This window comes from Anomaloglossus baeobatrachus, chromosome 1, assembly GCF_048569485.1.
Source record: "Anomaloglossus baeobatrachus isolate aAnoBae1 chromosome 1, aAnoBae1.hap1, whole genome shotgun sequence".
Taxonomy (NCBI): domain Eukaryota; kingdom Metazoa; phylum Chordata; class Amphibia; order Anura; family Aromobatidae; genus Anomaloglossus; species Anomaloglossus baeobatrachus.
This window is the reverse complement of record NC_134353.1, coordinates 19,667,360-19,681,987: the sequence shown is the minus strand read 5'-3', so window position 1 is coordinate 19,681,987 and position 14,628 is coordinate 19,667,360. Positions and strand designations below refer to the sequence as shown.

General features: G+C 46.1%; 1 protein-coding gene across 1 annotated transcript in view; it reads left to right on the top strand.

Annotated features, from left to right (window-relative positions):
- Positions 1-7,355: 7,355 nt before the first annotated feature.
- Positions 7,356-14,628, top strand: part of LOC142295785 (vomeronasal type-2 receptor 26-like) — a 135,500-nt gene continuing 128,227 nt past the window's right edge. The window contains exons 1-2 of the mRNA XM_075339236.1: positions 7,356-7,367; positions 8,284-8,523. Of these exons, the coding sequence (XP_075195351.1) occupies positions 7,356-7,367; positions 8,284-8,523 (252 nt within the window). The remainder of the gene's footprint in view (positions 7,368-8,283; positions 8,524-14,628) is intronic.

Sequence of the window (14,628 nt, the reverse complement as noted above, 5' to 3'; positions counted from 1 at the left end):
TAAGCTGTTTTTGTTAGATTTGGGGTGACAGCTATTGTAGAGCAGGATGCAGCTACGATCCGTAGGTTTCCGATACAGGTCTTATGTTAGGTGTCTAAATGTGTCTTTCTTGATATATGTATCAAGAAAGTTGATGGTACCAATATGGTAGCTCAGTGAAAATTTGAGTTCGGGCCATATTGAATTAATATGTTTGTCAAAGCTCAACAAACTATCGAGATCTCCTTGCCAGATACAGAATATATCATCTATGTAATGGACTCATAGAAGGGTCCGTTCGTCAAAAGATGGATATGAGTAAATAAAGTGTCCCTTGAACATGAACAGATTAGCGTAAGCTGGGGCCACATTTGACCCCATAGTGGTCCGGCACACAGCCTTAACCTGGGAAGGCGGCACAAAGAGGAGATTCCACTCCACCTATGCAAGTGTACTCTCTTTGAATGTCACACAGACGGAAGCACATCCCATTATACTTTAGTGACTGACTTTGCATTTAAGGTGATAATAACCTACAGCAAGTACAAGGTACCAGAAATTACAAGATTCCAACTAATCTATCACCCTCACACCAAAAGACGTGTTCATACCAAAGAATTATCTAATATAACATACGAATCAGATCTTGCTTCCAGTGACTTCTTACATTATATTCTCTCAGTGGATGTTCTCCCCAACCTCTTCTTTTCCATATTTGACTATACTCTTCTGAATAATCATCTTGTGGAGTGATTTGGAGTTAAAAAGGCTGTAAAATTAGGCCGAAACGTCCAATGTCCTCTTTTTCACTGTATTAATAAATATATATGAAAATTTATGCAAAAAGAATTTAACTCCGCCTAATTCTTTTTATTCATTATTTCTAAGAACGAGAGTGCAGTGAATAACAGTTTGATTGATAGTTGGACCACGGTCCTCCCACTTGCACCTCTAAAGAAATCTTTTCTTTTGGGCGGTGTGCACACCATATATTTTGCTTATGATTGGTTGCAGTAAGACATGCCCCCAAGTTGAGTGACAGCTGTCTTACTGCAACGAATCACAGCCGCCGGTGGGCGGATCTATATCGTGTAGTAAAATAAATAAATAAATTATTTAAAACAACGACGTGCGGTCCCCCCAAATGATACCCAGCCAAGGTAAGCACACAGCAGCGGGCCGGTATTCTCAGTCTGTGGACGGCAAGGGCCATGGTTACGGCACCCCCTCTCACAGCTGAAAATATCAGCCCGATGCTGTCCCGAGAATGTCGCATCCATCCGAGTTAAGAGCATTTTATAGCTGCCACTAAATCCAAGATTAGTAATGGCAGCGTCTATGACACTCCATCACTAATCTGTAAGTAAAGTAAATAAACACTACACCGAAAATCCTTTATTTGAAATAAAACACCAAAAAGCCCCTCTGTCACCACTTTATTAACCCCCCAAATATCCTTGTCCGGTGTAATCTACACTGATTCAGCGATGTCTGTGAGCAAGTGCTCAATGCAGCCTCATTACGTGAACGATGCTGCAGGGGTAACTCCAGGTCATTTCTCACGATCGGTGATGTCAACACATTACCGCATGCGAGAACTACAGTGCTGCCATAAAGCACAACTCAGAGTGACGTCACTGACCGGCAGTGACCCTGCGAGAACTCAGATCCAAGCTCCCGCAGGGTCACTGCTCCATCACACATACTGTTGGGGGGGAAACACATACATCACAAATAAGAGCTGTAATATCATCTATCCTTCCATCTATCTATCTATCCATCTATCCATCTATCCATCTATCCTTCCATTATCTATCTATCCATCCATTATCTATCTATCCATCCATTATCTATCTATCCATTATCTATCTATCCATCCATCCTCTATTATCTATTATCTATCTATCTATCTATCTATCTATCTATCTATCCATTATCTATCTATCTATCTATCTATCCATCCATTATCTATCTATCCATCCATCCTCTATTATCTATTATCTATCTATCTATCTAACCATTATCTATCTATATATCCATCCATCTATCCCTCTATCCATCTATCCATTATCTATCTATCCATCTATTATCTATCTATCCATCTATACATTATCAATCCAACTAGTCATTATCTATCTATCTATCTATCTATCTATCTAGCTATCCATCCATCTATCCCTCTATCTATCCCTTTATCTATCTATCTATCTATCTCTATATCCATTATCTATCTATCTACCTATCTATCTATCTATCTATCTATCTATCTATCTATCCCTCTATCCCTCTATCTATTCCTCTATCTATCCCTCTATCTATTCCTCTATCTATCCCGTTATCTATCTATCTATCCCTCTATCCATATATCAATCAATCTATCTATCCCTCTTTCTACCTATCCATACATTATCTATCTATCCATATATCGGATAGATAGATGGATAGATAGATAGATAGATAGATAGATAGAGGGATATATAGATAGATAGATAATAGATAGATGGATAATAGATAGATAGACAGATAATGGATACATAGAGGGATAGATAGATAGATAGATAGATAATGGATACATAGATAGATAGAGGGATAGATAGATAGATAATGGATAGATAGATAGATAAATAGATAGATAGATAATGGATAGATAGATAGATAAATAGATAGATAATGGATAGATAGAGGGATAGAGAGATAGATAATGGATAGTATATGGATAGATCGATCGATAGATAGATAATGGATATATAGACATGTACCGCCCCGCGCTTGGCTGCAGCCGAGCCGCTCGGATCCGGGCTCGTCGGTGGGTGGCTCGAGCGCCTCCGGACCCGGGGTCACGCCGCTCTGAAAGGATGCTGACGCAACATAGGGGGGTTGGTAGGTAGGTTTACAGCTGGGGCCGTGGTTTGGGTTAAGTTCGTGACGCCACCCACGGGTTGTGGTGAATGTAGACACCACCGCTGCTGATTACTAGGCCCCCGGGGACGGTGTTGCGCAGCCAGGTGTCCACCCCTCCGTGGGTAGGGTGTTGATGGTTCCGAGGTCCGGTTGTGAGGGTGCGGATGGATTGGTGTGGTGCGGGGCGGTGCACGGCCCGAGGGCACAGTTGTACTCACTGTGACAGATACACCTGAGTCTCTGGTAAACCAAAAAGATGGTGGTCGGTGCCCGCAGCCGGCTGCGTCTGGTCTCCCACCCGGTTTGGTGGTCCCTGCCTTTCTCCTGAACCTTGTTTTGTAACTGTGGACTGCCTGCACTTCAGCGACGGGAGTTCGCTCCCTGGCTGTGTGTGTGTCGGGAGAGCCCATTTTCCCGCAGACGCTGGCCCATGGGATCTCTCTGCCTGAGCAGTCGCTTTCTATCCCCCTCGTTGGACTGTTGTCTTCAGTCGGGACTTGGTTGGGAAAGGACCTAAAGTCCAGACCTCAATCAGTGAATTAACTTAGTCCGGTAGATTCGGGACCTTATTTCAGGGTCTGAGTACCCCCCTCTGTGCTCCGGTTTCCAGTTGGTTCCCCGGTTTGGTACCAGTGGGCCACTACCCTGTCCCGGTCCCTTACGGTTCTACCAGGCCGACTTCCCGGCTCCTGCAGGTGGAGACCACTGTCTGCCTCTTGGCCAAAGGGTGTCCAGGCTACGACCCAGACCCCTGTCAGACATTTATTCCTCTCTCTTTCACCTCCAAAACTAATCTGCTGTGTTTTCCCGCCTCAGGCTATCCGAACTCCTCGGTGGGCGTGGTCAACCGCCTGGCTCCGCCCCTGGTGTGAACGTCAAGACCCGAGAGGGGTGACCCAAGTTTTTAGGTTGGCTGCTGTTACCTTTTTAGGGGGACGGGTGCTTGTGCAAAGGCCTGTCTGTGACCACAGGCAGACAGATGTCAAACACATATATAATGTCCCATCTCCCTGCATATTCTAAGCTGGCACTCTTTAGTGATTTTTATGTGGCACTAAAGGGTTCCTAGCCTTGTATTTAGCCAAAAAAATAAATTATTAAAAAAAAAAGCGACGTGGGGTCCCCCCTATTTTTGATAGCCATCTAAAGTAAAGCAGATGGCTGCAGCCTGTAGACCACAGCTGGCAGCTTTACCTCTGTTGGGGATCCAATTTGGAGGACCCCCAGGTTTATTTTTATAATAATTTATAAATACATAATAAAAAAAAAATGGGGTTCCCCCAAATTGGTTCATCAGCCAAGGTAAAGCGGACAGCTGTGGTCTGGTATTCTCAGAGTGGGAAGGTGCATAGGTATTGGCTTTTCCCAGCCTGAAAATAGCAGGCCGCAGCCCTCCCAGAAGTTGTGCATCCATTAGATGCGCCAATCCTGGCACTTCGCCCCAGCTCATCCCATTGCCCATTGATGCGGTGGCAAACGGGGTAATAAATGGGGTTGATACAAGATGTGTAATGTCACCTGACATCAAGCCCAGCAGTTGGTGATGTCATGGCGTCTATCACATACCCGCCATCACCAACTGTCAATATTAAAAGTAGAAAAAAAAATAGATGACAAAAAAAATATTTGAAAAAACACTCCCCAACCATTCCCTCTCTCACCAATTGTACAGAAAAAAAATCCCCTGTAATCCATTTTGGAAGTCCCATAACGCCGCTGGACCTTCTAGAATATGGGGGGCATGCTCAGGGAATGTGTCCCCCATTTTGTAAGAATGCAGACCATCCATGTGAGGAGTGTGGGTGCAAAGAATCTGCACCTACCCTCTCCGGGTCACAGCAGCAGACTGCGTGCAGCCAGCGCAGCTCCACAGCTGTTCTCACGGAACACAGGAAGCCTAGCTGACAGCCGCGCTCTGCGCATGTGCCCAGTATTTATTGCAAAGGAGGAGGGACGCGAGGGATAAATGCTGCAAAAAAGTAAAAACACCGGGGGAAAACCAGGAAACATCGGGGGGATATGGGGGGTGACTTAGCTGGACCCAGGGAGGAGTTTTCTGTTGCATGTGTCATGGCAAATGCGACAAATCAGAGGAAGAGGGTGAATGTGGGCGGCACGTTAGTGTGCATCCTGTCATGTTGGATGAATCGGGAGGGGGCAGAAATGCAGTCAGGCACCTTCTACAGGCTGTACCCATACTGTTTCTGCCTTTTCCCATCCATTTCAGCCTCTTCCTCAGTCACCACAGGTCACCGACAGGTCCAACATGGAATTATTTTGGTTTCCCATAGACTTACATTGGGGGTTGAATATTCATGGATACTCGAATAGCGGCGAGGAATTAATTGGATATTCGGCAAAGCAAATAATATTGTATTCGATCATCCCTAGTAACTAACTATTCTTCTGATCAGAGCCAATCTGTCCCCCTTCCCTCCAGGGAAGGAAGTGGCAGGAGTAGGATGGAGACACAGATGTAGAAAGACAGGGAAAACAGAAACTTAGACACATTACTAAGTCACACGAACAAACAGAAACTAAGTAGGAAAGCAAGAGAAGGCAGCAACAAAAGGATAAGGGTTAACACCACAACCACTCACAGCAATAATAAACAACAACCACCAGTAAGTGTGGATCAAACCCCCTCTCCAAACCAATATACATAAACTATAGCTTCCATTAATGGAAGTGTCCAGCCAACATATATATGAGGGGAGCAAATGTGACTGGCTATCCCACAGCAGGTAACCTAGCATGTCACCCAAATTCATAATTTTTTTTTGCTTTTCACTGTATTTGTTAGTCTTTTTAGGTGAATAGAAACTGCAATCATCTATTCACTTGTGTTACATACAGCAAAACCACAATATTGCATTAACTTTCGTCTCCAATGAATGTCATGCACAGGCTGGCTTTCATAGGCTCACCATCATGACAGGCACAGGTGTCTTCAGCAGACCTCTGGCTATCATGGCAACCCATCAGTGTCTCATGGGAGCTCAGATGAGCAGTTAGAATAGTGCATACCATGTCAGCACACTGTAAATACCACTGTCATAGATCAGATTGACAGCAGCATTTATCAGGTTAACATCGGTGGATGGCGCTCCACATGTGGCTGTTAGAGGCAGATGATGGATGATTATCACAGACATCATCTGCTAGCAAAGATGCAGGCTCGGCGTGCATCAAAGTCAAGAGGCCAGCATATGATATACACAGTATGTCATATGTTGTTAAGGGGTTAAAGGGTCTCTGTCAGCAAAGACTAAAGGCCCTGTTACACGCAATGACGTATCTAACAATAAATCATCGGGGTCATGGAATTCGTGACGCACATCCGGCGTTGTTAGCAACGCTGTTGCGTGTGACAGCTACGAGCGACCGCTAACGATCTGAAATGCTAACCAAATCGTTGATCGTTGACACGTCGTTCATTTCCAAATATCATTGCTCGTTTTGGACACAGGTTGTTGGTGATTCCTGAGGCAGCACACATCGTTACATGTGACACCCCGGGAACGACGAACAACAGTGTTCCTGCATCCTCAGGCAACGAGGTGGACGTGTCTTTCGTGCGGCTGTTCTCCGCCCCTCCGCTTCTATTGGACGCCTGCCGTGTGACATCGCTGTGACGGCGCACAAACTGCCCCCTTAAAAAAGAGATTGTTCGCCGCCCACAGCAACGTCGCTAGGAAGGTAAGTGCGTGTGACGGGTACTAGCGATATTGTGCACCATGGGCAGCGATTTGCCCGTGACGCATGCATGACGGGGGCAGGTGCAATCACTAGCGACATTGCTAGCGATGTTGCAGTGTGTAAAGCAGCCTTAATTGTTTAAACCAAATACAGTGGAACCTCGTTTAACGAGTAACCCACTTAACGAGAATTTCGCTTAACAAGCAAAGCTTTCTGTAAATTTGTAACCCGGTTTCCGAGAAAGCTTTGCTGTACGAGCAAAATCCTCACCTCACATACTTCCGGTTCTGTCCATCCACCGCGCTCTGACCCGCACTTGCAGTCCACACAAACACACACATGTATGCACAAAACACACACAAGCACACACGCACACACATACAGTATTATGCTCACCTTACCTTCCGTTCCACCGCGACCTCATGGTTCTTGTAGTTCCCGAGTACATCACGACGTGCTCGTGGCGAACTACAAGTACCAGGAGGCCGGCGGTGGAACGGAAGGTAAGGTGAGCATTTAATATGTGTACCTTTTGTTTCATCGCCGGTCTCCTGGGTCCTGTAGTTCGCCGCTCCACTCCAGGCTGTGCATCGGCATCCATAGCGATGAAGCAGGAACTTCCTGGTTCTTGTCACCGCTACTCAAAGGCAGCGCGCTGACCAATCAGAGGCAAGCGGCCCTGCCTTTGACGTCAGCGCTCTGGCAGGAAGTTCCTTCCTCATCGTTATGGTATACACAGCCCGAACCGAAGAACAGCAAGTCCCAGCAGACCAGTGATGGAACGGAAGGTAAGGTGAGCAAATAATATGTGTGTTTTGCGTGCATGCTTGTGTGTTTGTGTGAGTTTGTGTGTGTTTGTATGTGTTTGTATGTGTTTGTATGTGTTTGTGTGAGTTTGTGTGTGTTTGTATGTGTTTGTGTGCATTTGTGCATGTGTGGAATGACAGAATAGGGGACCAGGATGGGACATTGAACAAGTTGTGGAATGAATTGTCAGCATTGCAATGTTTTCCTATGGGAAATCTTGCTTTGCTGAACGAGTAACTTGGTTAACAAGCCACTCCCAGAATGGATTGTTCTCGTTAAGCAAGGTTCCACTGTACTAGCATTCTGTACATCATGGTGTGGCCAAACATTTAAATGCACCTTCCCACCTGTTTGATCCGCTCCTCTCTCCACTATTCTGTTGCTGTATGAAGCCAGAGCTGTCAATCAAAGAAAAGTGAGCCTGGAGATGGAGGGAAAACAAATAGGTGGGAAGATGCATTTACATTTTTGGCCTCCATTTTGCCCCGTGTGCCTGCACTTGGTTTATCCCATCATTCTGTGCTGAGAGAGGCCCTTTAAGGACCTAGGCATTCAAAGTTTACAGGTTGGAAATTTTACTTACATTTCATCAAATTCCAAATTTTTACCCAAAAAATGCAAAATATATTGAGCCTAAATTTTCTTCTAATGTAAATGATGATGTGAAATGAAAAACATTCCCAGGATCACTGAGATATGTAGAAGTATCCAGAGTTATTACCCCATAGAGTGATACACGTCAGATGTGAAAAATGGGGCTCAGTCACTAAGGTCAAAATTTGCTTCATCACTAAGGGGTTAGACAGTTGCCATTGATGTTTTTTCTTTGCATGTTAAAATTGTTTGCATCAAAGTTATTATCTAACATTTCGTGACAACTTTATTGCTTTTTAACAGCTGGGAAAATATTTAAGGTATGTGCACTATATCGATTTTGATGACATAATAAATTCCTTTAATGAGAGAGGAGAAATGACTTCCACGTGGCATTTAGCAATTATTTACTTCAGTGAACCCGAAAAAGCTTTGGAACCTATAACCATCCATATAACACAGCTAGACACCTTTAAAGGATATGAACCAGGAAAAAAAGTGCTTAATTTTGACCCAAAGAGGATTAAATGGAGAAATGGCAAGGTAAGAGGACGCTTTATTCCTTACAAATGATGGGCGAACCAGGACTGTAAATGTCAAGACTAGAGATGAGCGAACCGGTCCCGGTTCGGCTCGAGGTCGGTTCGCCGAACGGAGGTCCCGTTCGAGTTCGGCTCGTCGAACGTTCGACGAACCGAACTCGAACTGCATAGGAAACAATGGCAGGCAATCACAAACACATAAAAACACCTAGAAAACACCCTCAAAGGTGTCCAAAAGGTCACAAACAACTCACAACACAACACAAACACATGGGAAAGTGACAAGGACATATACTTATGCAAAAACAAAAGAGCTGGACAAGGAAAAAGAGGAGGAGACACAGATATAGGCATGGCACGCCCTTCTAAAGTCATGTAAAACACCGCAAGGTGACTCCAAGCGGAGTCTCCCTTTTTTTCCAAAAATTGGGCCCCACACACACCCACCCATTCAGTGGCAGCAGTTGTGCCCTAGTTGTACACTTCACAGCTAGATTTGCATCAAGCACATTCAAAAATACGCCATAATTAACCGTCCCCAGGATGACACCAGGGTAGGTAGCAAAGTCTTTCCTGATCCCAGCTCTGTTCATCTTGGCTTCTTTTAAAAACACAGCAAGCAAGGGTTACTCCAAGTGGAGTCTCCCTTTTTTCCAAAAATTGGGCCACACAGACACCCACCCCATCAGTGGCAGCACTTGGGCCCTAGTTGCAAACAGGATGTTTTGATTTGCATCAAGCACATTCAAAAATACGCCATAGTTAACCGTCCCCAGCATGACACCGGGGTAGGTAGATAAAGTCTTTGCTGAACCATGACTTGTTCATCTTGGCTTCTTTTAAAAACAATGTAAGCAAGGGTTACTCCAAGCGGAGTCTCCCTTTTTTTCCAAAAATTGTGCCCCACACACACCCACCCATTCAGTGGCAGCACTTGTGCCCTAGTTGTACACTTCACAACTAGATTTGCATCACGCACATTCCAAATCCACAAGCATTTACTCTCCCCAGGATGACACAGGGGTTGTAAATTCCTTCTGTATCCATGACTTGTTCATTTTGATGAACGTCAGTCTGTCCACATTGTCACTGGACAGACGCGTGCGCTTATCTGTCAGCACACACCCAGCAGCACTGAAGACACGTTCAGAGACAACGCTGGCAGCTGGACATGACAAAATCTCCAAGGCGTAAGTTGAGAGCTCTGGCCATTTTTCTAGGTTTGAAGCCCAAAAGGAGCAAGGCTCCATTTGCAAAGTCATGGCATCGATGTTCATTTGGAGATACTCCTGTATCATCCTCTCCAGCCGTTGACTATGTGTCAGACTTGTTGTCTCTGGTGGCCTTGCAAAGGAGGGTCTAAAAAAATTATGAAAAGATTCCATAAAATTGCTGTTACCAGCACCAGATACGGTCCTACTGGTACGGGTAGACTGTTGAAGATGACGAGACCGTCCCATGTTTGTCAAGTTACAACTGGGAGATTCACTCCCTGCACCTGCACGGTTGTTTGGTGGAAAAGCGGATCTATGATCGAGTAACAGCTTCTGCTGATACTCCTGCATACGTGCGTCCCTTTCTATGGCTGGAATTATGTCACAAAATTTGGACTTGTACCGGGGATCTAATAGTGTGGCAAGCCAGTAGTCATCATCACTTCTAATTTTGACAATACGAGGGTCATGTTGGAGGTAGTGCGACAAGAAGGCACTCATGTGTCTTGCGCAGCCATGCGGACCAAGTCCACGCTGTGTTTGTGGCATAGAGGTGCTAACCGTTCTTTCTTCCTCTGACATTTCCCCCCAACCTCTTTCAACTGAAATTTGACCAAGGTCTCCCTCATCTGCTGAGTCTTCCATGTCCATGGACAGTTCGTCCTCCATTTCCTCATGTCCTCCTGCACCTTCCTCAACATCTCGCCTGCTACCATGCACCCTTGTTGATCCCTGTCCCCCATGCTCCCATGCCTGGCGCCTTGGTGATGATGAACGTCTGGACCTTGGTGATGTTGTTGTGTCTTGCGCATATGAATCCTCCTGTAGTTCATCCCCTTCCTGTTGTCCCACCCCCTGACTCCGAATAGTGTTTAGCGTGTGTTCCAGCATGTAAATGACTGGAATCGTCATGCTGATAATGGCATTGTCAGCGCTAAACATATTCGTCGCCATGTCGAAACTGTGCAGAAGGGTGCATAGGTCCTTGATCTGAGACCACTCCATCAGGGTGATCTGCCCCACCTCTGTATCTCGTTGGCCCAGGCTATACGTCATGACGTATTGCACCAGGGCACGGCGGTGCTGCCACAGTCGCTGTAACATGTGGAGAGTTGAATTCCAGCGTGTCGCCACATCGCATTTCAGGCGATGAACCGGCAGGCCGAAAGACTTCTGGAGCGATGCAAGTCGCTCAGCTGCGGCGCTTGAACGGCGGAAGTGAGCAGACAGTTTTCGTGCCCTGTTCAGAAGGCCATCTAGGCCGGGATACTGTGTTAAAAATTGCTGCACGACAAGGTTCAACACGTGAGCCATACAAGGTACGTGTGTCACCTTGCCCAGGCGAAGAGCCGCACCCAGGTTTGCAGCATTGTCGCACACGGCCTTACCAGGCTGCAGGTTGAGTGGAGACAACCATTTATTAAACTCGGACCGCAGAGCTGACCACAACTCCTCAGCTGTGTGACTCTTACTCCCAAGACATGTCAAGCTAAAGACCGCCTGATGCCGTTGCGCTCTGCTGCCAGCATAGTAATGAGGGGTGCGTGATTCCTTCTGCGCAGTGAGAACGCTGGTGGCCTGACCAGGCAGGCTTGGGGCGGAGGTGGAGGACCCAGATGAGGTGGAGGATGCAGAAGCAGTGGCGGAACTTGGACACACAGAGGATTGACACACAAGTCGTGGGGACGGCAAGACTTGTGCAGCAGACCCTTCACCATCTATCACCATAGTTACCCAGTGCCCAGTCAGCGACATGTAACGTCCCTGTCCATGCTTACTGGTCCAAGTATCGGTGGTGAAATGCACCCGTTCACACACAGAGTTTCTCAATGAAGCGGTGATGTTGTGTGCGACATGCTGGTGTAGCGCGGGCACACCTTTCTTAGAAAAGTAGTGGCGACTAGGCATCTGGTACTGGGGAACAGCGACAGACATAAGGTCTCTAAAATCCTGTGTGTCCACTAGGCGGAAAGGCAGCATTTCTGTAGCCAACAGCTTACAGAGGGATAGAGTCAACCTCTTAGCTTTGTCATGGGTCGCAGGAAATGGCCTTTTATTTGTCCACATCTGAGGGACAGAGATCTGGCTGCTGTGTGTAGACGGTGTTGAGTAGGGTGTCCCTGGAAAAATGCAGGTTTGTGAGGAAAGTGCAGGCGGAGACATGATGTTTCCTTCATCCAAAGTTGGTGCTATCGATGTCTGAGAGAGCTGTACACACTCACTTGTTTCCCCTTCCAAAACAACTGACGACCTACCAAGCAAACTGCCTGTTGCGGTTACAGTGGTGGAAGTTGTGGGTGGAAAAACAGGTGTGACAGGTGTCCCCACAGTCCTAGAAGATGACGAGCGCACGGATGCACTGGAAGGGGCAGGCGGTGGATGGTTCGCTCCGCTAGGCCGCATTGCAGCACGGTGAGCTTCCCACCGGGCCATATGATATTTATTCATTTGACGATTCATGGAAGAAGTTGTCAAACTGCTGAGGTTTTGACCTCTACTAAGAGAACCATGACAAATTTTACAGATCACATAATTTGGCCGATCTTTTTCTATGTCAAAAAAGGACCAGGCTAGGCAAGGCTTAGCGGCCATGCGACCTGTTGATCCACCCCGAATAATGCTCAGAGGCAGAGTGGTGGCTGAGGATGCAGTTGTAGACATGCTACCAGTACTCCGACTCTGTCCAGGAAGGCGCAAGGTAACTTCGTCATCAGTTGCATCCTCCTCCACCACCTCTGTTCACCTCCTCGAGTGCCTGACTGTGGGTTGACAGTAGGTGGGATCTAGAACTTCATCATCAATTGTTGTGTTTGCACTCCCCTCCCCCTCAGACCAAGCCTCTTCTTGCCCTGACCGAATATTTAAGTTGTCATCCCAATCGGGTATCTGAGTCTCATCTTCATCAGTATGTTCCTCATTGTCTATAACCACAGGTGTTACAGTTTGTGACAAAGGGTCAACATTATGCTCCGAAACTTGGTCCTCACGGCCTGAATCAGAGTCACAAAGGTTCTGGGCATCACTGCAGACCATTTCCTGTTCTGTACTCACTGTAGCTTGGGAGCAGACCTCTGATTCCCAGGCTATAGTGTGACTGAACAGCTCTGCAGACTCAGCCATCTCAGTTCCACCATACTGTGCAGGGCTGATGGAGACTTCAGAGCTGGGAGAAATCAAGTTTGATTGGGATGACAACTCAGAGGACTGGTGTTTTTTGGATGCGGTACTTGAAGTGGCTGAGAGGGCACTTGTTGGACCACTTGAGATCCATTCAAGCATTTTCCTTTTTTGCCCATCATCTACCTTTGTTCCTGTTGTTCGTGTCCGTAAAAAAGGGAGCACATCGGATTGTCCACGGTAAGTAGTAGACATCTTACTTTTGCTGGTAGATGGTCTATCTTCAGCAGATGATAATGGAGCTTTGCCACCTTCCCCACGGACAAAACCATTTTTGCCTTTTCCACCACGCCTCTTCCCCTTTCCACCAGCATCTGTCATTTTGCCACTCATGTTGATTGCGACAAGATTGTGGACTGAAAATATGGTAGTAAAAATTGAGAGGTGGTGTAGATTGCAGTGGTGGTCTAGCTTTATTAACAGCAGAATAATAAAGAATAAATATCCCTGACAATGCAACTACGGCCCTTAAACTGGAAGCAAAAATTGCTAGTATAATAACTTAGTTATAATGAGTTGGAGTGTGCAATGCAGGCAGACACGCTCTGCAAATGTCTTTGCACTAGTGTGACTATAGCAAAGTCCAATAGCCACGTTTAGGATGCCACTAGGTACACTGAGTGTTTGCTAGTATAATGGCTTAGTTATAATGAGTTGGAGTGTGCAATGCAGGCAGACGTGCTCTGCAAATGTCTTTGCACTAGTGGGACTATAGCAAAGTCCAAGAGCCACGTTTAGGATGCCACTAGGTACACTGAGTGTTTGCTAGTATAATGGCTTAGTTATAATGAGTTGGAGTGTGCAATGCAGGCAGACGCGCTCTGCAAATGTCTTTGCACTAGTGGGACTATAGCAAAGTCCAATAGCCACGTTTAGGATGCCACTAGGTACACTGAGTGTTTGCTAGTATAATGGCTTAGTTATAATGAGTTGGAGTGTGCAATGCAGGTAGAGGTGCTGCAAATGTCTTTGCAGTAGTGTGACTATAGCAAAGTCCAATAGCCACGTTTAGGATGCCACTAGGTACACTGAGTGTTTGCTAGTATAATGGCTTAGTTATAATGAGTTGGAGTGTGCAATGCAGGCAGACGTGCTCTGCAAATGTCTTTCCACTAGTGTGACTATAGCAAAGTCCAATAGCCACGTATAGGATGCCACTAGGTACACTGAGTGTTTGCTAGTATAATGGCTTAGTTATAATGAGTTGGAGTGTGCAATGCAGGCAGACGCGCTCTGCAAATGTCTTTGCACTAGTGGGACTATAGCAAAGTCCAATAGCCACGTTTAGGATGCCACTAGGTACACTGAGTGTTTGCTAGTATAATGGCTTAGTTATAATGAGTTGGAGAGTGCAATGCAGGCAGACGTGCTCTGCAAATGTCTTTGCACTAGTGGGACTATAGCAAAGTCCAATAGCCACGTTTAGGATGCCACTAGGTACACTGAGTGTTTGCTAGTATAATGGCTTAGTTATAATGAGTTGGAGTGTGCAATGCAGGCAGACGTGCTCTGCAAATGTCTTTGCACTAGTGTGACTATAGCAAAGTCCAATAGCCACGTTTAGGATGCCACTAGGTACACTGAGTGTTTGCTAGTATAATGGCTTAGTTATAATGAGTTGGAGTGTGCAATGCAGGCAGACGCGCTCTGCAAATGTCTTTCCACTAGTGTGACTATAGCAAAGTCCAATAGCCACGTATAGGATGCCACTAGGT